The 22,274-nt window shown below is 39.7% G+C and overlaps 1 protein-coding gene across 1 annotated transcript in view; it reads right to left on the bottom strand.

Annotated features, from left to right (window-relative positions):
• LOC104363948 (myosin VIIA and Rab interacting protein) overlaps positions 1–22,274 on the bottom strand; it is a 225,725-nt gene that overhangs the window by 39,831 nt on the left and 163,620 nt on the right. Inside the window, 5 exon segments of the mRNA XM_042806480.1 lie at positions 7,227–7,376; positions 8,991–9,071; positions 9,401–9,498; positions 10,121–10,201; positions 11,848–11,984. Coding sequence (XP_042662414.1) covers positions 7,227–7,376; positions 8,991–9,071; positions 9,401–9,498; positions 10,121–10,201; positions 11,848–11,984 — 547 coding nt within the window.

Genomic DNA, 22,274 nt, shown 5'->3' with positions numbered 1-22,274 from the left:
GCGCCGTGCAGGCGCTGGCCTGCGGGGCTGCTGCGAATTCGAGCTTTGGGGACTTGCTTGTTGATTCAGGGAAGCAGCCTAGAATGGGCAGCACAACCACAGATGACTTAAATGCAAGTTTACCCATCCCCTTCTCCCCACCCGCAAATTCCAGGGCTAGGCCTGCCAGCAGTGCAGCAAAACCCCTCCCTTCCTTCTCAACTGTGCTCTAATCAATGCACAGACAGAACCAGCAGGTCCTACCCCTCTGAGCAAATACAGTAGCAATCCCTAAGCATCACCAGCTAATGCATCCTTCCGTAAGTAAACTCCCACACCAGGAAGGAGACAGTATGAGTTTGGGAATGGTGCCACTCTGCCACAGCCTATTTATCCCTGGCAGTGATTTTCACTCTGCTCAAATGTATGCAGTCCAGACATTTAGCAATTCGAGTGAAATACCAAGGGTTTCAAGCATCTGTTACTTAGTTAATCTTATGTATGTGGCAAAGGATCTGTTAACAACCCCATGGCTTCTGAAAAAGGGAAAGAACAGACAGATGAATGGGAGATTTTCACACTCCGTTGAAAGAAAACTCCCTTCTTCACGCCCTGACCTAAACCCTGGTTAGGCTAATCCCAGCCATCAGGGCAAATCCTCCAATAGCAGGCTGGGAGAAAGCAAAGATGACTACTCCCTCTCCTGCAAAAGCCTTAGAGCACCCATCCTTCTAGGGCCTGCCCAAACAGGCTTGTTGTTCACTAGTGACACAGGCACAGCCTGGCAGTACTGGATGGTTTGCCATCCTTCCACTGGCCTCTCAGGGTGCCGACCCCCTTAAAAGCATTGCTCATTTAAAAGGAGTACAAAAATAACACTCAAGTTAATCGTGAATGGGTCTGTCAGCAGTATGAACTGCACAGCTGTGTAATAATATGCAGAGCCACGTGTGGGTGTGCATTTATTTTGGTTCAGTTTGGACTAGCTGACCTTGAGGATACAGAGATGGGTTGCAAGAGCGAGAGGCAGGAGGTTATTCCCCAATAAACCCACAGCTGCTGAGCATGCAAATAGCTCTACAGAGCACCACACAGAAATATAATCCATAGTGTTTGAGGGACTTCTCCCCCCCTGGCAATAATAAGCAGGCCCCACATGTGAAAATGATATTGTTTTGGTTGCAAGGGATTTGTAAACTAGTAATAAGGGATATTTAAATATAGGTTCTAGAATATGAGTATCAGCGTCTTTTTTTATACTTATGGGGCTAACAATTTAGGAAAGTGCTAGGAGCATAAAATAGCACAGTTCAATCAACGTTAATTGATTTATTTGAACAGGTCTATAGAAGTTTGTGGTAAATCAATTGTTAGGTACTTTGATAGGAACAGAGGGTAGATGTACCAGTGCAATTGTAATCTAAGCAGTGCCTTTACAGGTACCTCTGTTTGTTTAGTTGTTACTGTTCCTCACATGTTCCCCCATAGCCCATTCTTCTTCCCTCCTCCCAAACTTGGAATATTCTATTACATCTTTTTAAAAAAACAACAAATATCAAACAGGGGAGATGCTTCCCAGTTGCGTAACACCTTTTCTTTGAAGACACCATGAGCTCAGTTAGTAATCTGTGATGACAGTATTACCATATTACATAAAGATGAGAAAGCTGAGCAACTGCGAAGGCCAGATCCCTGGTTCTGGTGTAGGACAGTATGATTCTAAGTCGCTACTACTGTAGCCCGTGGGGACAGTGCATGTGTATAAAAGGGTAGGGGAAATAGGTGAGCTGGCATTTTTGTCTCAAGTCTAATTGCAGCCTCACACTTAAACTCACTTTTTTTTTTTTTGTTTCCAAGAGAATACTCTCTACTGAACACGATTACTCTTTTTTCATTAATTTCTAGGTTGCTCAGTGCCCTGCACAACCTTTCATGTTCTGTTCTGACCCTCATCTACAAAGCTGTGCTCAGCAGAGCACTCACCCATCAGAGAGAATCACTGTATCTCCTACTCAAACACCCACTTGACAGAGGGAGCCTTAAGTGTTCTGTGTTTATTTGCTTCTTGCTGTGACACTAGACACCCTGATTTCATCTAAAAATAAAGTAAGATTTGTCAGGCAGCCTGGCTCTGAGCATCACCGGTTTTAAGTTAGACCTTAAAGCTTTGTGATACCCAGCAGTGTATTAGGATAGCATCTTTAAAACAAAATAAAGCTGAAAGAACAACATATGACCTAAATTATTTGGAAAATAACATTATAGACTGACCGCCCTCCTCTATCCTCTCTCCAACTCCCTTTTATGACTTAAAACCTACCTTCATTTGCTGGCAGTAAATGCAATTCAGCTGAATTTAGGCCTGTATGGGCTTGATCATATACCTAGCATCCAAAATGGTCTTCTTGGATGTTTGGTGCATGAATAGTCCTTGAAACCAAGAATCAGTAATCTTCTGCTAGAGGCACATCTCAAAGAAACGCAAACTGTACAAATACTTTAAAAGGACAATGCTGTCATGTTTAGCCTTGCACTGATTATTTAGACACCTGAAGCCTTAAAAAGTGGTACTAATTGCTGAGTCAGAATTGCAAAAGCAGATGTATCCTATCCTTCTGTTGCAGTAGAAGGAGGGAAATCAGCCAGATTACTATGGACTGATTTGATTTGAAATCAAATCTATGGCTGTCTTGATCTGAAATCCAGATCATTTTTGCAGTGAGACTACAACATTACAACTGCAGCAGATGACAGGAAGATTTGTAACCTGGAAAGTACACAAAGAAAGTTGGATCTTCTCAATAAATATTAATAAAAATGACCCATTATTTTCTAAAGCACCAAGCGCTTTTCCATCTCAAAGTGTACTGTTCTTTCCATTCTGTGCAGAGAAGATGGTGCTGTGGTTGGCTGCTTCTGGAAGGAAACAAGACAGTAAATAACCCATCAGGATTCAGTTGATGGGCTTCTGAACAAATGCATGCCTGCTTCATTGGAAGTAGGTCCCAGCAATACACTCTGTGCAATCTTCTGACCCCAGCTCATGTGTAAGAGCTAAAAGCTCCATCTTCTCTATGACATGACACATTTATTAATTAGTCATAAATACGATGTTTCTGATACAGAGTCATTGACAGGTAAGAACTGCTGTCAGCTGGTATCAACTTCCTACAGTGTCATGCATCCCTCAACTGAAATAGTTCTCCCATTGTGTCTTAAGACTGCTAACCAGGATTCCTCCTCAAAAAGGTTTTCTTCAAATATTTGTTTGAGACAAACCTACGAATGTATAGAGCACCTGCAAAACCTCCAGGGATTTCCAAAGCAGTGCTGGACCTCAGGCTTGTGGAACCTTCCTTCTCTTTAAAACAAATCAAAGGGGAAAAAAAAAAAAATCAAACCAAAACCAAAAACAACTGTTGGTACACTGTAGACCTTATAATTACCTTAACCAGTAAATTTCTGCTTCCCCTGAGGTGCATTATAATGTGTATTTAATGAAATCCTCCTTTCCCCTATATCCCTAGCTGTTTTATATACCATAAATTATGGATGAGCTTCTGTTTATATATGCAATCTTTTAGCTGTAAAATAAAGACCATTGATACTGCACTTAGAACACACTAGGATGCCTGCACTCCATCAGTGTTTAAATGGGACACAATATGCCACCTGGTCGTTTGCTCTCACTGGCAGTGATGTATGGGGGGAAAATGGACTGAGAGAGCAGAGGAGCATCCGCCCATTGCTCTAAGCTCCTCCTATCCCAACATTATACAGCCTTTGCTTATTGGTAATGAGAAACAGATGGTGCCATCCATCTCTTTTTATGAGATGGAGAAATAAAATATTCAGCCTTGTATCGCTATTTTTAGCATGGGCAAGGGATCTCAAAGAAATCTAAGAGGAAAAAATAGAAAAGACAATATCTATGGCTACTACCACACCAGAGTACTGCAGTTAAACAATCAATAACATATTTCAGGGAGATACCGTGTGTGTGTGTTCCTTAAAATGAAGATCAATAGATTTTTCTCCAGTCAAGGAGGTCTCATGTAGTTAGTCTCTTGGCACTGTGCTGTCCCCAGCTTACACAGCTCAAGTTCCCTGCATACAGCATTTACTTCATACTACAAAGAGGCAGTTTAATTTATTTAATGATAATTTCAAGGCAAGGGATTTTGGATGAGCAGGGTGGTAACGAAGGGCTTCTGGAGCCGACTGAAAGTTTCTGGCTGATATGGATGGATGCACACAAATATCTGTGATTAAAAGAAAAACTGCTTGGCAGGTATAATCATGCAGTTACACCTGGGATTATTACAGCTCCCCCACGCACTTAAGCAAGTGACTTTGGTAATAAAATGCAATGCAATAATAAACATGGGTTTCTAAAGGCCAGTGTTATTGCATGCAACCGCCTTAAGTAACCGTATGTTGCTAGCTTTATTGTGCTAGCAAGACTGCATGCATTATCTTCTACACAGAAGACATGTTAAAATACTTGCTCTATGATAAATTTCCAGTTTCAAATTATGAAATCCTATCTGCCTTACCTTGCTTTCCTCTGCATGTCTATCTTTCCATTAATCATGTTTCTTCTTCCCTTTTATTTAATCTACCCTGCTTCTGCTTGCTTCAAGTATGGATATGTTTGCCAGGAAACAATCAAAGTCTTAAACAAAGGAACTTCTACTTAAATAATCCTTATTGGGAAACAGGTCCATGTACATAACTCTAACCAAATAATAGTCAACTTGAGTAGAAAAAAATAGGAAAAGATTAGATAAAAAAAAATGCACACTTTTTTTTTTTTTGCTTCCCTTAGGGTTGTTGTGGCCACATAGTCTGTCTACAAAAACCTCAGTTACACTAGGAACACCTACCCTAATAAATCTGTTGCAAGAGCCCCCTTGTTAGCTGTGGCATGTGCTAACAGGAAAGGGTTTTTATCATTACAGGCAGATCTCTGCTCAAACTAAGCCAACACACACAGCTCAATGGTAGGATGTGCGTACAAATCAAGAGCTTGGGTTTTTTTGGTCAACATAATGTCATCAGTTAGGAAATACAAAAACTTCACTTATTGCAGTGGAGCCCATGAAGATTTACTGTTCCAGGCTTGGGCTCAAGATTTCCAAAATCCACCTGGGAAGGAGTAAGAAGCTTTGCCTGGAAAGAGCATATCGCCATAGGGCCTCTCTGACACCTTCTGTAGAAGCTAGGCTTGGTTTTGGAAAGAAAAAAAAAATTCAATTCTTTTGGCAGAAAAGGTAACTTTCTCATATGATATACAGAGGAGAAACTGATGCAGTTTAGCCCTGAAAATCCCCTGACAGATGCATGCTTACCATTTGTAGCTGAATGAAAGCAAAGTTGAATGGAAAGCGAGCTCAGAAAAAGGAATTTGTGTTGTTCCACTGCTATTCAATCAAGCAGACTAATGGCTGTACATTTGCTCTGCACAAGCTACCTTTCAGTATGCTTTCCAGTGGACCCTTTGTTAGAGCTCCTATGACTTTATTTCTGCTAGCCTAATAGGCTAACATAACTGCAACTATATTAGCTATGGGAGCAACTGGAGCTATGCTGCCTTTCAAAGGGTGTCTGGTTATATTAAGAAAATTCTTCTCTTTTCAAAGCAAAGCAAAAATAAACACATGCACACTTCCAAGGACAGAAGAAAGCAATAAAACAACCCTAGCAAAGCAAAAGGCAGAAACTGAATTTATGGGAGGAGTGAGAGAATCCAGACTAGATGGCCAAATTAATTCATGTTCCTTAACACACTGTGGGAAGACAACTGGACCAAATGGTGACAAATGTGGTAAAAGACCCTGTAAAGAGGGAGAAAGTTCATATAAAGCACTGTATACATATGGATCCCTAGTACTGACTGATGGCTGTAGAAGTTTTGAAGCTGTTTGTTGCGGCTTTTCTATCTTAGCATGATATTTCTGCTACTCCAGTATTCTCCACAAAGTCTACTATTTCTCAAACCAACGAGGCTCCCTCCGGCAAAAAATCAGGACTCAGACTTGTTACTTCAAATCAGAATTTCAAAAGGTGTTGACTTCAAACTTAACTCTCCAAATGCAGAACAACAGCAGGCTTTTGGTTTAATAACTGAGGATTTGAATAGCATGTTCCTCTAGGTCCTGTCCTTAAACTCCAGAAAGAAAACTCATTTGAGTCAGACACAAAATTAACTCTCCTTCTCCTGGCTCTTATGTTCCACAAACAAGTTGCCCAGGAGCTACAGAGCAAAGTGCCTAAACATGCTCACCCTGACTTCCGATCACTTGGGTAACAGCAGCAGGTTAAAGGCATTACTCCTTCAATTTGGAAATAGGTGGGGGGACGAGAATGTGAGTCTGTATCTCAGCAATTCTGGCCCACAGTCTTATATTCTGGCATGAATGTATTTACACTGGCAGTGTAAGCTAGGAAACTTAGCTGGGAACTAAGGCACAGCACACATTAAATTCTGGTGATTCTGCTCAGTGGGGGAGAGGTGGTTACTGGCACAGTAGCATCGCACTTGGGAGCAGCAGCTTAAAGCACTGTATCAAAACTCACTGGAACTCATCTGTCACTGTCCTCTATCTCTGATCGTGAAACAGCCTATCCAAGCCTATAGCTTATTTTCACGTCTTTTCCCTTGCTGCTGCTCTTAAAATGTTACTAATGCAGCTTGTCAGAGTTTCTTCAGCTTTATAGCAGGAGCTAAAGACACTGTGATGAAAACAATAAGGAAATACTCTTTACTGTAAGACGTAAATGGGACTTTACTGTTAGGTTTACTTTTTTGCTGTTGGTGGTGGCTGTTTTCTTTAAGATGGCTAAGGAGAAAAAAAAAATTACAGAAATCTAACATTGTACAATAGAAAATGTAACATTGAGCAAATATCCAAATAAAAGCTAAGTGAGCATAAAAATTGTTCTAAGGAATAACCACTGGAGCGCTGAGTCCTTTTAGCATTCAAATCAAGCAGCAAGATTGCTTGTAGCACAAACTTTGTCCTCCCCAACACGCTCACCAATACAACACAATGTCTGTGATGTTCTTCCATGGCCCATGATGTGCTAGGAAAGCATGCAACTGAGTGACAGTCCAGACAAAGGTTTAACGCTTGTTCTCTGCAAGTCTCTATGTACCATTCCGGGCAGTAAGCATACTTATCCATGATTCCAATCCTCCTGTTTTGTGCAGCAGAAAGCATCAATAGTTGGGCTAAGTCACTTACCCATAACGTGTAGGATCCCCTGCGGCTCCCTGGAAAAGTCAGCATACTCTGATCTGAGACCGCAACAGATGCCAGGCCACTGCTCCTGGATGGTGGCCATTCAAAGTCAGCCTCGGCCTGCTCAGTTTTGCTCTTCTGCTTCTTTATAATCTGTAAAGTAGAGGGGCAGGGGGTGGGAGGGGAATAAAAAAAAAAAGGTGCTTGGAAAATACTGTCTGAGCCATATGGAGAAAAACTACATTAACCCTGTCCCAAGGCAAATTGCTTGGGAAGAACATCGGAGTTTCCATTTGCCTTTGCTCCAGTTCATGCAAGGATGATTCTGACGACTTGCATGAATTTCTTCTCATCTAAGTCACACTGCTTGCAAGCACATAAGCATGGGTACAATAAATCATAATCTATGCCTGCAGGAACATCAGAGGTGAGTTAAATAAACATGGAAACCTGTTCCTACAGTAACACTTTAAACATTACCAGCATCTAAGTGTCAAGTATTTTCTCAGACAAGAATTTTTGCAAAGAAACATAAAATACTAGATATGAGGGGAATTTCAAAAGCTCCCATGTCATCTAGACACATTTCTACTGAAAACAAAGAGGTCTTAGGTGTCTAGGCATTATTTTTGTTTTTAAAAATTTACACCATCTTAAGAGAGAGAGAGAAGATCATATGGACTACCTGCCTCCCTACACTGACAGATTATATCCTGCTACACTTAATTTCCACAACTTTTCTGACTCAGATTTAAAACATCTACAAAATATTATTTTGTGGCATAAAAGATCCTGTTAGGCAGCTTTTGACAAAAGTGGTAGCAATGCAAGCTTGGCTGAGATAGGCTCTGGACTATCAAAGACCTCATAAACAGAATTAATCTTCTAACATCCCTATTCAAAAAGAAGGCAGATTATTTTCCATTGAGCTGCTGCTCTTCTGGCTTGATAGCCTTAAAAACAACAAGTTCCTCTTCTGGTGTGTGATACATACATTGTCAAACACCACACCCCATACACAGATGTGGCAATTAGCTTAGTTCACATGGAGGGAGACTAACTTAGTGGAGTGGTTACATTACTGATCACAGGAGCTCAGCAGCACCCTGTTCATGTTCCTCTTGCCTTGCTCCAGACATACCCAAAGGGTATTTTTTCCCACTAGCCCTCCATTTCTGTGCTGTATCAGTGTCAACTGCAAGTTTTGCAGGGAGAAAAAGGAGGTTTCTGGAAAAAGCCACGTGAATCAGACACACAGAAGGTTCTGTGATTTTTGGGGTGTCTCACAGCATCATTATCAGAATTCTGTTTTAATGATGGAGGTTTTTTTTGTATGTGTTGCAGATGAAGGGTTCAGTAGAGCTGGTATGGTCAAGAGCCCTCCAACCCAAACCATTCTGTGTTTCTATGATTCTTTTCATTGGAAAACTTTGTGCCTTTTGGGAAGTGAAGTACAGATGTCAAATTCCATCGAGCAGGGGCCTCCTCTTCAAAGCAAGGATATCACACACCTGAGGAAGTGGTATCTCTCAGGTCTGAGGGTGTAGGGCATCAGTTTAGGCACTGGATTAAGTTTATTTATAAATTGATTTCTCTGTCAGATGTAGCTGATTAAGACTATATTGTGATAGTTGAAGTTGCAACTTGTCATTTACTCTACTTTCTACATTGGTGTCATCCTTTTTGCTGTTAGCAGAGTTAAAGCTCACCAGACTAGAGGACTGTGTTGCAGCTTTTAAACAAGATGGGAAAAACTGCATGCCATACCTTCTGCACGATGGTTGTGGCCAGCTCTTCTATGAGGTCCTCCTTGTGTTCCTGCAAGTAACAAGCCTCGTTCTGCTTGTCCTACATGAAAATGGATATCTGTAGTTGCTAGAATCACATAAAAATAGCCTTTCCACAGAAATGGTATAGATCAGGAAAGGGGTAATACACCCTTCTGGAGCTTTGGGAATAAATTACAGGTACTTACATTGCATGTCACCTTCTGAAATGCAACATGCGGCTTGGATACAAGTTCAGAAAACACATACCCAACTCTTTAGGTATGAGATAGTCACTGTTTCTTTATGTTTTCTTCTGTATCTACTTGTTTTTGTACCACTACCCAAATTAAAAGAAACATAATCGTTCTATTTAAATTAATACTTTTTTTTCTTTTTTTGTAATGTTACCAGGCTGTCACTGTAGGTCTCTGCCTTAGAAATAGCTTCTTCCACTGCTTCCTCTGCAACACGTAAGGCCACAGCAAGGGTATCCATCATGCTGTGTCCTAGGTAAAGAATAAGATAAAAACCACCATGTTCCTTATATATGTACATTTTGCAAAATGAGCTCCAAACTTCAAGACTCGTATCCTGTACATATATTAGAATCTTAAGTTGTTCATGACAGTTAATTTCCTCAAACCATAATTTTGCACAGTAAAATAAATACCTTAAGACAGAGAAGTTTGTCTCAATCTCTATGTTACTTCTTAAAAGTAAATATTAAATACAATAAACCCCAGTATTTTTTTGTTGCTTATTTTAGAATCCAGCAAAATAGTTAGGAAGAAATCATAGGAAGAAAATTTGTAAGCTTCCTATAAACACCTACAGAACAGGAGAAAGAGAACGTGAAAATATATGAGCATAGGAAAGGAAATGGGAGAAAAACAACAAAACCTGAACATTAAGAAAATTGCACTAGCTTAAGCGTATATTAGCTGTAATACTAAAGCAAGATATCCCAGAAAAAAAAAAAAAATCCAAAGATTTTGGCTATCTTGCTAAATGTTTCAGCTAAAAGATTGCTGGATCTGTGAACAGAACTTACCAGCATTCTAGGCTATTTGCCTAGTAATTCAAAGTGTAAGGACTGTGTTTTAATCAAATGAGTTTTTAGCAGCATACCTTCTGTCTGTCGGTAGAATGTAGAGTCGCTGCCACAAATGCTTCCTTCATTTTCAAAGCTTCCTTCAAAAAAACTTCCTTCTGCTCAAAAAAGACAGTACTGTGCATTAGTATAAAAAGTATCCATTAAGAGCCGAGGCATTATTAGATTAGAATATTCACTCAAGATATGGTGGCACCTCACACAAAGAGGGATAACCAAAAAATTCCTCCTACCTTTTGTATAAACCATGACTGCAGCAGCTTTTGTACAAAACACGACTGCTTTTATATGAAAGACCTCTCTCATTCATTTTGGATGGAAAAAATTATTTGTACAGTAAAAAAGAGAGAGGAAGAACCTACCATGTATAAAACTTACGTGGTAGAAGTTAAATACAGGGAATTTGTCTTTAATATGACATTTGGGGTTGAAATAGATTCCACATTTTAAAGGGCAATGCTGTATAAATAAGATAAAACCCAGACACGTATACCAGTATTTATCTTCAAAGGGAACAAAAGGTTTACCTAACAGTCACATGGAGGGTGGAAGAAAGTTAGCAATAACATTTAGACTCAAAGGCCTTCCTTAGAAAGGTCTCGCAGAGTGCACATGCCACTGCAACTCATCATTGCATTGCTCACACTGCCATTCAAGGACAAATGCAGTGAGACTACGGCTCAAGTTTTTAATTCCATTCCCCCAGTTTTTAATTCCATTGTCCCATTTCTGCCCTCACTGACACGGATTTTCTTGTCTTCATACATATGTGTTCTCAACCGTTAATGAAACCTCTCAAGAAAATTGAATTTTATACAGAGAAATCAAAAAGACTAATAAACCAGAATTTAATGCATAGGTCACTTCTCCCTAGAAGCTTCTATGAAAATTTTCATGAGAAACACCTAAAATTTTCACTCAGGACTAGAGAGTCCATTTACCACCCTATATAATTTCAGAAAAATCCAAAGTAAAGACTACAGAAAAATTAAATTACAGTCTCTGTACAAATTTCAAAAGAATTACATTAGGAAAAGTATCTGGTCCAATAAATCCAATGAAATTTTGAACATTCAGCTAGCTGTGTTTGGAGTAATTTGGTAAAGTTTCCAGTATGACACCAAACGTCACTTCTTCTAACCAATTTTATATCTCCAATTACTCTTTTATGGGATGAGGCATTGTAACACCATAGTTAAAGGAGAACCGTGTCTCTTCATTTAAAAGGGTGATGCCAATACTTAATCAGCATCTTTTAACCATTTACAAACATCAATACAAAAATAAGACGTGGCCAGTTTCAGAACCTTAAGCACACAAAACTAAGTGAGGATAATATAAGTTTTGGTCAATTTGGACACTGAAAGTATCCCATGTTAACCAAATTTTGCTTCAAACCCCATGGAAATGTGCTCTAAGGCCAAATGTTGAGTGCATAATTATCTTCTCATTCACTGAGTACTCAGAACTGTGATAAATTTTGTGACACAGGCTACAATACAAACTACAATTTACAGACCAAGATGACAGTTCTTCTGTATCAGTGGCATAATTAAGATTAAACAATCTTTGAATTCTTAAACAGTTGTCTAGATACTTTACCTAATTTTTCTCTCCACTGAGGAATTTATTAAAAAAAAAAGCTTTAAAAAAATATCTTCTGAAATAATCTCAGAATTTCCATTGTCTCAGCTTGTGTGTTAAAGTAGATAAACTGATAAGAAATCAACACAGCTGTTCTCACCTATTACATCAGGACAAACTCCGCTCTCCAGTCTATGTTTCTTGTATAAGTTTTTCAGGACTTTGGCACTTCCAAAACATTTAAAGCGGCTTTTGACATTATTATAGTACCAATCCAGAGACTGGGCCCTTAGAAGCCTGAAACAGAAAAATAAACTGCATATTTGGAATGATTCTACAACAGATAAAAACAATTTACCATCCTATTATGTAAAAAAGGACCTTTTAGTCCTCAGAGAACTAACATATTAATTTCTGAATACTTCTTTAATGTTTGTACTTTGCGAGTGTCCGGTACACTGAGGCATGAAAAAAAAAAAGTAACACATGACCAAGTATCTTTTTCATATTACTCAAGGTTTTATTTGGTTTTGCTACTAACAGAAGAGGTGCTTTCCCATTTTACATTATAATGCAAACACTACAGCCTTCTGAAAAATATAAACAAGCCTTTGAACAGCACAGGAAGGTTTTAAAAATAGCCTTTATTTACACAGATTTACAGATAATGTAAGAAGATTGGACCATTAATGGACCTCAAAGATAACATTTCTATAAAAAATATATCACTTTTTATTTGGGGAAACCCACAGAGGAGACGAAGCCTAATTAGAGCACTTCAAAGCAGAATGAGCAAAGAATGGCAGGCAGAGAACCTTTCTGAGGTGGGGAAGGACTCACAATTGCAGTTTGGTTTGTTACGTTCAGCAGTAAGCATCACTGACGTCAGTAATTTATCCTAACAGATTTGTTCCCAGAGCTCATGCACTTTTATAAAGCCACGAGATACTGCCACGGTCTGCATTCTTTTCCACGTGACAATGGGCGGTTGTTTCACCTGTTACTTCAGCAGTGGATGGGAAGAACCTGCACCGTTTTCTAAGCCAACACAGCCACAGGCTGCTGCAGGGTAACCCCCAGCAAACCTGTACAACTCCTACCCAGGGTGTTACTGGAGAGGTGGGATCCTCGGGTTCCACCTGTAAATTAAAACTGACTTACCCAAAAGCCTCCAGAAAGGAGCATTAAGTCTGAGCCGGTGAACATGAATGAATTCTGAGTGTTTGCTTCCCCGTTTGAGCCCATTTGTTCCTCTGCACATTGCCACAGTAGTTTATTTTTAATTAATTTACTGCACTTACATTTCAGGAACCAAGGTATTTTCATAGGACATGAAAACATTTCATACAAAACAGTATTCAGTATAGGCTGCAAAGGTAATTCCCCTTTTGTGATAAATACAAAAATCAGGGTCTTGGAACTAGAAGCCCTACAGAGGTTGTTATATAACTAAAAAAAGAGATGATTCTTAACACCAAGATTTTAGAGAACAAGAGGTTAATGTTGGTGTCCAGTGTCAATATATGAACCCCTAAAGAAATTATGTTACTATCAGGAGTGCTGGATGCTCATCACTTCCAGACTTGAACACATTCAGATGATTTAATTCCATTTTTTAAACCTGGGGTCGTGGGTGAAAAACAAAATAAAATGAAAGTTCCACTGTAACCTTTAGATTTTCCTTCAGGGAGTCTGGACTTTTATTTATAAAGTGCAAAGCAAGTGACAATCCACAATTTTGTTTAATACACATCATTTCTTACGCAAATAAAATCTCACCTATTGAGAGACTAGCAGTGTAGTTCTTACTTGGCACTGAACCTTGGGAGATACTAGACAACAAACAAATACTCTGAGCCTGGAGTTTCAACTAAATGGCTTCCAGTTTCATTATACTGCTAAAAGGGAATATCCACTTCGCATAAAGCAGAACATCATGATATAGTCCACTTCTCTGTCACTACTGGAAAGTGTTTAGTAGCAAACTTCAGCAGTGGGAAATTAAAAAGAAAAATCAATGAAGCCTATTGTATTCAAACTGTGAACTCTTAAAGTTACATCAGTTGCTCTACTGAAGACAAGTGAAGAAAAAGCACATAATGGGACGGAAGAATATTTTTTCTGTATGCTCTGTTAGCAATTAGATGCAGGAGATGTTTATAGATAACATAAGAATATTAGCCCTTTACTATCTATTTGCACAGTAATATCCCAAGCCTAACTATGGTTCTCAGGAGGCTGATTAGTTCTGATATTCATCATTCTACTAATATCACTAACATGTGACAAGGGTAAAAATCCTTTTTTTCCTGGAAAATATCCTTACAGACAGTGCACAGACAACTGACATCTGATGAAGCACAGGTGGCTGGTGCTAAAGCATGAACAATGGGAAACATGCCTAGGTCTGTCTGTGAAGTACAGGATTTCTGAATTCCTATAAAGCTGCTTCCGAAAAATCAGTTACAATGACTGGCCAAGTCCTGTCCCACTGACCAGGGCTTGGCTGCTGGCACAGCGATGAATCCGTGAATGGAAGCAAATTTCTCTCCCAAACCTGCAATTCTCCAGCATTTTAAGAACCTGGATTCCTTGTGAGCAGGAACCATTCGCTTTCAGGAAAACTGCATCAGAAAGGAACAAACACTAAGTCTTCTGCTTGCTGAATTTGATTAACATTTGTCCACTGAATTTCTACAGATGCCAGGAGACTAAGATGTCAGTCAACAGCTCAGAGTCACAATCATTATGACAGATAAAGCTTCATGGCTGGGTTGAAAGCAGCTTAGCAGGAGGTATTGTCCAGGAAGGATACTCTTCTGACCAGTAAACACAGTGTTCTCAATGCTGTCCACAAAATAGTATCACAGCATGATCACCGCTGGTGAGTCCCCCACTGAGAGTCCTCAAACACACTTTTTTAGGGCTTTCAAGGTCCCAACCAACTGCCTTAGCATGTTTACCAAGCAACCTCAGCTCCACTAGCTCAAAATGTAATCGTGTCATCCTCTTGGAAGCCAAGTAGAGCCAGTTCTTAACCCAGACTGAGTGACAAGGTACCAAAAGCAGAAAGTCACCTATCTCATTGTACACACCGTATGAGTTAAGATAGTCAGTTATGAATGCCAACCTAGCAACCTGGGAAAAAATGAGAGATGAGACCCATTGCAAGCCTGCTTCCCCATCTTACCATGTTTTTCTGGGTATAATATACTGTTTCTTTAAAAACAGAAAGCTAACAGCACTGATTTCTTAATGAGGTGAGAGTGCTTTGTAACTAACACAATTATAGATACAGGCTTTGTATTTGTAATGATAACATTTTCCGTATGTGAACTTTGGATAAGTCAAAAGGACAGGAGACCATACATCTCAACGCAACAACAAAAGAAGAGATGCTTGCCTCTTTGTTCTAGTTAATCCCTAACAAGGATTGGGATTTTTTTTTTTTTTTAAAACTTCCTCATTGTTCAGGATTAACACTTTGTGAGTAATCTAACCATCTCATGCTTCTCTCCTGTGTGTTGGAGAGCTACCAACAACTCCAAATCTCTGCCTCTGTCCTGCACGCCTTTTATAGCAGATTACAATGCCTTCTCTAAAGCTTTTCAGCCTCTTCACTTTCAAATAAGTCACAATACCCCTGCTGATTCCTCCTGGGGTAAAAGGATTTAGAGAAGTGAGTAGTTCTCCTACAGATACTAAAATAAAAGACCTACTCAAATGAGAAATAAGAGCCTTATTTCAAAATTCGTTAATGTTGACTTGTATTTTAAAGTTGTATTCTGCAAAAGCAGTCCATGAGTCCAGAATAAAGACAATGACAGCGCTAGCATTAAATTGTTAAAATGAAACACTTCTCTTATTACCTCTAATAGAAAGTGTGCAAGTTCTCTCCATGAAATGAAAGTTCACACTTAAAGGATATTAGTTGTATACATTTTAAAGAAGTAGAAATGGTTGAAACCATTTCTCTCTCTTTCTGTGACATAAAGACTGCTATGTCTGTATTGCTAAATAGTCTTAAATGCTAAGGACATTATTTATGTTATATAATATTGCCATGGAGTTCAGTTGCATTTTGATGTGCTTTTGGCAGAGGGGAATACTGTGATTTTAAAATTCTGCCTTACTAGAAAGTGTGAAAACTAGGCAGACACTTTTGGTTTAGTAGCATTAAAACTTGAATGAGTATTACAAAGTTCCTGTCTTTTTTTTTTAGTGCCGCAATGTGTTTGCCTTAATCAAGTAGCACCGTAAGAGCAACAGATAAGCACATTAAAATCTTTACAAGCGGTTTTCAGTATACTTCTCACCTGCAGCAACCAAAATACTCAAGTTTTAGCTTTCTGAGAAAAAAAGTACACCAGCTGTGCTGGGGAGTGGGGACATGATCCACCTCTCTCATTGTTACTGATGATCACAAGAAGATCACATGAAAGATGCCATCCATGCATGTTGACAAGCATTCACCACTCAATACAGAGGAGGTTGTTTAGTGACTGATTTACCACTTTAGGCTTTTTTCTTCTAAAAAGTTGTGAGATTTTACTGAGTCTAAAAGCAGTATGAAGCTTCTGCAATAAATCTCTAAGAGACAGTACCAACTTAATGTTCATGACCTTAATCTCTAGTCATAATGCAAGCTGAACTACAAGGAAGCATTTTACAACAATATTTTTCCATTTTTCCATGAACTTTGTGAGATGTTTTCTCCCACAAGAACTTGTCACTTCCTGAGATACAGTCTAGTTTCTGTAAGTCAGAAGGTGCTTCTGGAAATTGGAACTTACATTATTTAAATGTTAGAGTGAATACACAACCATTTGGAGTTTCCTTGATGTTGACTTGCACTGGAAACTGAGGACTCCTTTTCAGCCTTACACTCCTATCTTACTGCATCTTCCACAGCTTTGTGCCCACAGCGAGGCCAGTAAACTCTTCTAGCTCCTCAACTTGGCTCCAGAATCAGAGCCACAAACTTCAACCGCACATCAACAACTGTTTGTACAAATGGTTATGCCAAACAATTCATATTTCTGAGCTCACCTCCATATGTGTATTGTAAAATGTTAGACATAAATTTCATGCCACCCTGACAGAGCCATTTATGTTCACTTCAGGTGGAAGCGTCCTCTGGAGCTCCAGCTGCCAGCTGAGCCTCTTGAGGAGGTTCCTCTCCCCTCATCCATAACCTTTGCTATCTTTCTGCCAGAACGATGGGAATCATGCTGTAGGATAAATGACACTATTGCCTCCCTGCAGCCTCACTGATTCTGTCGATGGTCCACAAAGTGTTAAGGTATTGGAAATCTGACTTTACGACCCTGATGTATATAATGACAGCATAATAACCGCAGAGTAATAACTTTAAATATAACTTTTATAATTCCTTTAGACAGGATAAGGTGCTCAAATAATTAAAATAATTGTTTATTCTTTTAAAATGAGTTAAACTCATTACTATCTCCCCCCAATTAGTCCGGCATTACTACTGCATTTACTAGTATCAGACTTATGGGCTGGTTACAATTTCCATTATAAACTCAATTTTTTAGGGTTTTATAAAATTTAGTTGTGAGAGCTTCCCCATGGTTCTTAATTTGTAAACCAGGATATAATAAAAAAGATCTAGTAGCAGACCCACTAAAATAATGTCCATTATAAAAAAGGTCTTCATTAAACAGCTGCTTAATATTGAATGGGCATCAGCACTATTCAGCGTTGAAATGCAGACATTTAGCAGCAGTTTCTCAAACAACTGATTATCAGCTAACAACCAACCAAGCTCACTAGAAACCAAATAAAACAGTTGCTGAAAATAACTTTTATCTGGGGGGGAAAAAAAAGAAGAAAAAAAAAAAAAAAGGAAAAAAAAAAAAAAAACTTTAAAAATTGTTACCCTGTGCTTCTCCTGCTGTGCCCTAGTGTAACATCCAACCTCAGGTCACTTGAGATTCACATTTGGCAGTTGGCTAGATTCACTCGGGAAGGGAGCTGCTTTACAATTCTTGGATGTGAACATTTTTTGTGGATGTGACAATTTTTTAAAATTAAGTAATGAAAACTAAAAAAGCCAAACGGAACCACCTCTGAAATACAGGACTATCCACAGATGAGAACTGCTGTTCTGTGGGAGACTCCAAAACACAATATGACCACCTTAAACTGAAGAAATATTAGAAGCGAAAATTTTCAGTGGAAAAGCAACATGAATGTTTAGCTTTCACTTTTGAAGCACTTCCAAGGCTCCTTGAACTGCCGAGGGGCTCAGCCCTGAGTGAAGAGATGGAGGTGTTGGGAGTGAGGAGAAGACTGCGGGCTGAGCTGTGCCAGAGCTGGGGTATTGGTGGACAGGACCCCTCCAAAGCAGACCTGCTTAGAAAGTAGAGGCATGCTGCATTTAATTATTCTTGTCTTTAATCATGATGTTCGCCCCCAAGCAGGTGACCCTGGGGAGCTGCACGTCCGTCACCCTCCGGCTGCATGGGCACCATGTTACGCACCAGTGGTTGGGAAACTCAAGCTAATCCAGATTATGTCATTTTGGGCGTATATACCGGCTGTCACAGGCTCGGTGCCCCAACATGGGCTCTCTTTTGTACTGGCCTCGCACAGAATATGAAGCTCAAGGCCCTTGTTTCCATTTCCCAGGCACTGAGTGGCTTCAGTCTGGTGCCCAGAAAAAAAATTAACATTTAACCTGTCAGTTCTTATTTAGTAGTTTTAGAGTAAAATTGCTTCAAACCCAGCATCCTGAAATATTCTTTCTCTGCCAATAGCAATATTTGCTTTCTCCCTTAAGCTGATGTTTTAGAGCTTGTAGTGTACTGCTTGTTATAAATTGTTGAAGTATTTCAGTTCGTTTCAGTTTCAGTGAAATCAAACATACTTCCAGGTTCAAGAATGCAATTTCACCTTCATTGCCTTCAGGATGAATCATTACTATAGCACACAAACACTGCACACATGAATATTCTGCCAGTGCTCAGTTCCCTAAAAGTCACACTTAAAAAAAATATATGTATCTTGAGAAAGTTCAGCCCCCTGAAGCCCTGAACAGGATCTTTGGCCAAGCTCTTGTCATTCCAAGAGGGAACTTATATTTCCCTGATTGTTTCAAATATAACCTCTGACTGTGAAAGGCAGTTTTCACACCTCAAGAACAACAGCTCCTAATCATTTAGCCCAGCAGGCCACTGTTAAGTCTGTGACACTTCCTTCCCAAGCTTTAAATTGAAATCCTATTTATTTTTTTTCTTAATGGCACTCTGTAGATCACCCATCATTTAAGAAGTGCTGCTACTGAAAATTTATTCCTCCAATTATCCACAGCAGAGGGCTGCACCCAAAGTACACTGCGACACCTGAAAGCACGGCACACTGACCCGTGTAAGGGCGTCACAGCAAAGGCTACAGCGGTGCAAGGTGAGTGCTATGCTCAGTGGTCACCAAAATGCAAGTAACAGCAGAGGAGAGACCGTCTCAAGTCAAAGCACCTACCCCAGAATGAAATCTGTCCAGCAAAAACATCACCCGTTTTTCCCACAAGTGGAACAAAACAACTGTCCACGTCCCTTGCAGTGAAATCATGACTTTTCTGTGCCAGCAGAAATGAACCTGGCTCGGTTACTGCACCGCAGCCTACAGTATGTTAATTATTCATAGAGCACAACCAACAGTATTGTACTATATAAGGTATTTCCTAAAAATATGCATCCTCCCAGCCATTCACTGAGAAATTCACTACCCCAGTTTGGGCTTTTAAATTCCAAGATGGAGCAACACAGAAGAAATAATATATTAAGGTTAACACAGAAGAAAACAAGATTTCTTTTTGTTTTGTTTACAAGACAGCTGTATGTGCAACCCTCAAATTTGCATACTCTGTCTCCTTTACCTTTGAAATCAGCAGTGAAGGAATTAGATGTGGCAGGGAGTAGATTTATACAAACAAACTAAATACACTTTCTGAACGGAAGATCAAAACTTGCAACAAGTTCACCCAATCCTGATGTTTCAGGGAAGTACTAAAGCGTCTACCACTTGGGGCCTTTAAACCAAGCCTCAGTGATTTTGCAAAGGGAGATGCCAAGGATTGCCCACTGCAGCGTGTGCCAAAGCGCAGGAATCACTTGCTGCATTATGCAGCTGGCCACAGTAAGTGATTGCTGGCTTGTACAACTAAGATCACGAGCCATACACGTTCAAACAAAACTAGTTCACCTAGCCTCTTGCTCTGTCTCTGGCCATCAGCAGATGCTAGGGAAGAGATGACAGGAAAGATGCACATGTGGAGTGACCCTGCCTTCGTCACACTCTGCACTCGCCAGCTCAGGACTCTGACATTACAAAAGACACTAATTTATGGACTCATCTTCCATAAAGTTGGCTATACCTTACCTAAATCTAGGCACACTTTTGGCATCCTCAAAGCTTTCTGACAATAGAGTCTGCAGCTACATGCCACACAGAGATGTATCGCCTTTCTTCACTTTCATGTCTACCTCCCATTTCTCTGGATGCCCCATGTGTGCCTTGACATGGGATGCTGCAGTAAAGCTACTTATCACTGGCATGCAAAACTGGAAAAAAGCTTTCGTGAAAACACAGGTACTGTGGAGCACTGGGGAAAACCATCAGGTAATACGTTGGTTTCAAAATGAAGTTAAAGTTCACATAGAATCACATTTCCCTCTACTGGGCAACATTTCAAAGCCTGGTAACAAATAAAAAAATATCTTAACTATTTGGTATGCAGAATCCACTAAAAACCCCTTCTCCAGTTCAAAGACATTTCTCTGTGCCTTAGGTTTGTAACCCATATTCTTACTGGTACTTGGATCATCTAGTCTACATTAAAATAAACCATGAGATTGCTGATCTTTCAATATATAATTCAACTATTTGACAGTAATCAGTATGCAGAAGTAAAACATCTGCCTCTAACAGTCTTTCTGAAAACAAAAATGGAGAAGATATAGGTGCTCCTCTCAGGAACATAACAGACTCAACCCATGCTTTGTTAAAAAAAAAAAAAAAAAAAGAAAGATCAGTTGCAATTTGTAATTCCTATACTAGCAAAGCAACATTCCTTGGAGATCACGTCAAGTCTACAGATAAATGTTTGCATACACTTGCTGACAGACATTACATGCAATGATTAAACACTGTCCATACGCAGTGACAAAAATCTTGGTGGATATGAATCGGGTTTGCTCAGTGGTATATTGTGATCTTCCAGAGCTGACAGGTTCAGCCAGAGTCAAGCCCAGAGGTCTAGACCTGAGGTGAACACACCTGTAAACTCAGCTATCTACTTTTGATGGTTCCTGTAACCCAGTCAGAGTATTTACACCCTCAAACTCTCCCAGAGAAATACTAGACCTGACATACCACCTTCAGTTCAGATTTACACCCTTTTGCCATTTATACTCACCCATGCTGCCATCTAACAATAGATTTTCACTTACCCAGCACCATGTGCACACTCCTCCATCACCGCATCCTCGTTGCTTTTTGGCAGTCATCTACATGCTTACCTTACTTTTCCTATGAAGCTATCTGGGTCTTGTCTGAATTTTACGGTCTTTCAATTACATTTCCCCAGAATTAAAGAGGTTCCTTTCACAGAGGCGTACTGCAGCAAGACACCTCCTTTTTAAGATTTACGCAAAGGATAAGATTTGAAGAAATGGTGGCTGGACATACGTCAGGTTGAGTGGTTTTTGCACATCATCCCGAGTTAATCTCATGTGAAAATGGTCAGGCTAAAAAAATCTTCCGGCTTAACTTGGGCATAAAGCCACTGTTCTAGTTTGTGAGCAAAGGCTGTGAGCGTGAGCTTGGTGAGGATCATTTTCAGGTCTGTTCCCTACAGATGGCAAGTGTCCTGCAGCAGCTGAGAAAAACACTGAGACAATACCAGGTATAACTGGAGTTGTGGTTTGATCCTCCAGTAAGAAAACGTGTATAAGAGTAGAACAAATCAACATTTAATTGAGATATTTTGCTATGTATTTTCCCTGTGAGGCTGTATGCTAGGAACTCCTGGCTCACAAATTAGTATTTGGTATATTAACCTGACCTCTTGTCCCCCAGGAAGCATGTTGTGTTTTAGGGTAACTCAGGTGAAAATATGGATTTTGCAGCAGTTATAAAAGTCAATTTTCAAAAAGAAGAGGGTTTTCAAACCCAGTGCTCCACTGTAATTTAGCTGACTATAAACATCAGGGGTGAAATCATGACTGTGGAGCGTTAACAGCGGTTAAAGCAATGACCTAAGGAGGGGCAGGACCTCTCTTCAGGCATCTACCAGCAGTAAAAATGTGAGAAGCCATATCCAATAAAGCGCCTGACAGTATCTCAGCAAGAGCTAATAAGCTTTTGCTGTAACAACATGTTTATAATGTTTTCCATGTCTTACAACCATTAGTGGATATTCTTTCTTAATTTTTGCGTTGTAAAGTATCAGCTGACTGATGCTTACTTATTCTGAGCTGACTTCTGAACCTAAAAGAGGTTCAAAAGGCTGTTTTGCAGCTTGCAGAGAGCTTACAGTACAAGTTACTGCTGCTTTCAAGCCAC

This window comes from Tyto alba, unplaced genomic scaffold, assembly GCF_018691265.1.
Source record: "Tyto alba isolate M040663 unplaced genomic scaffold, T.alba_DEE_v4.0 Super-Scaffold_46, whole genome shotgun sequence".
In the NCBI taxonomy this organism is placed as follows: Eukaryota; Metazoa; Chordata; class Aves; order Strigiformes; family Tytonidae; genus Tyto; species Tyto alba.
Note: the sequence above shows the minus strand (reverse complement) of the source record. Positions and strands in the feature narration are given on the sequence as shown.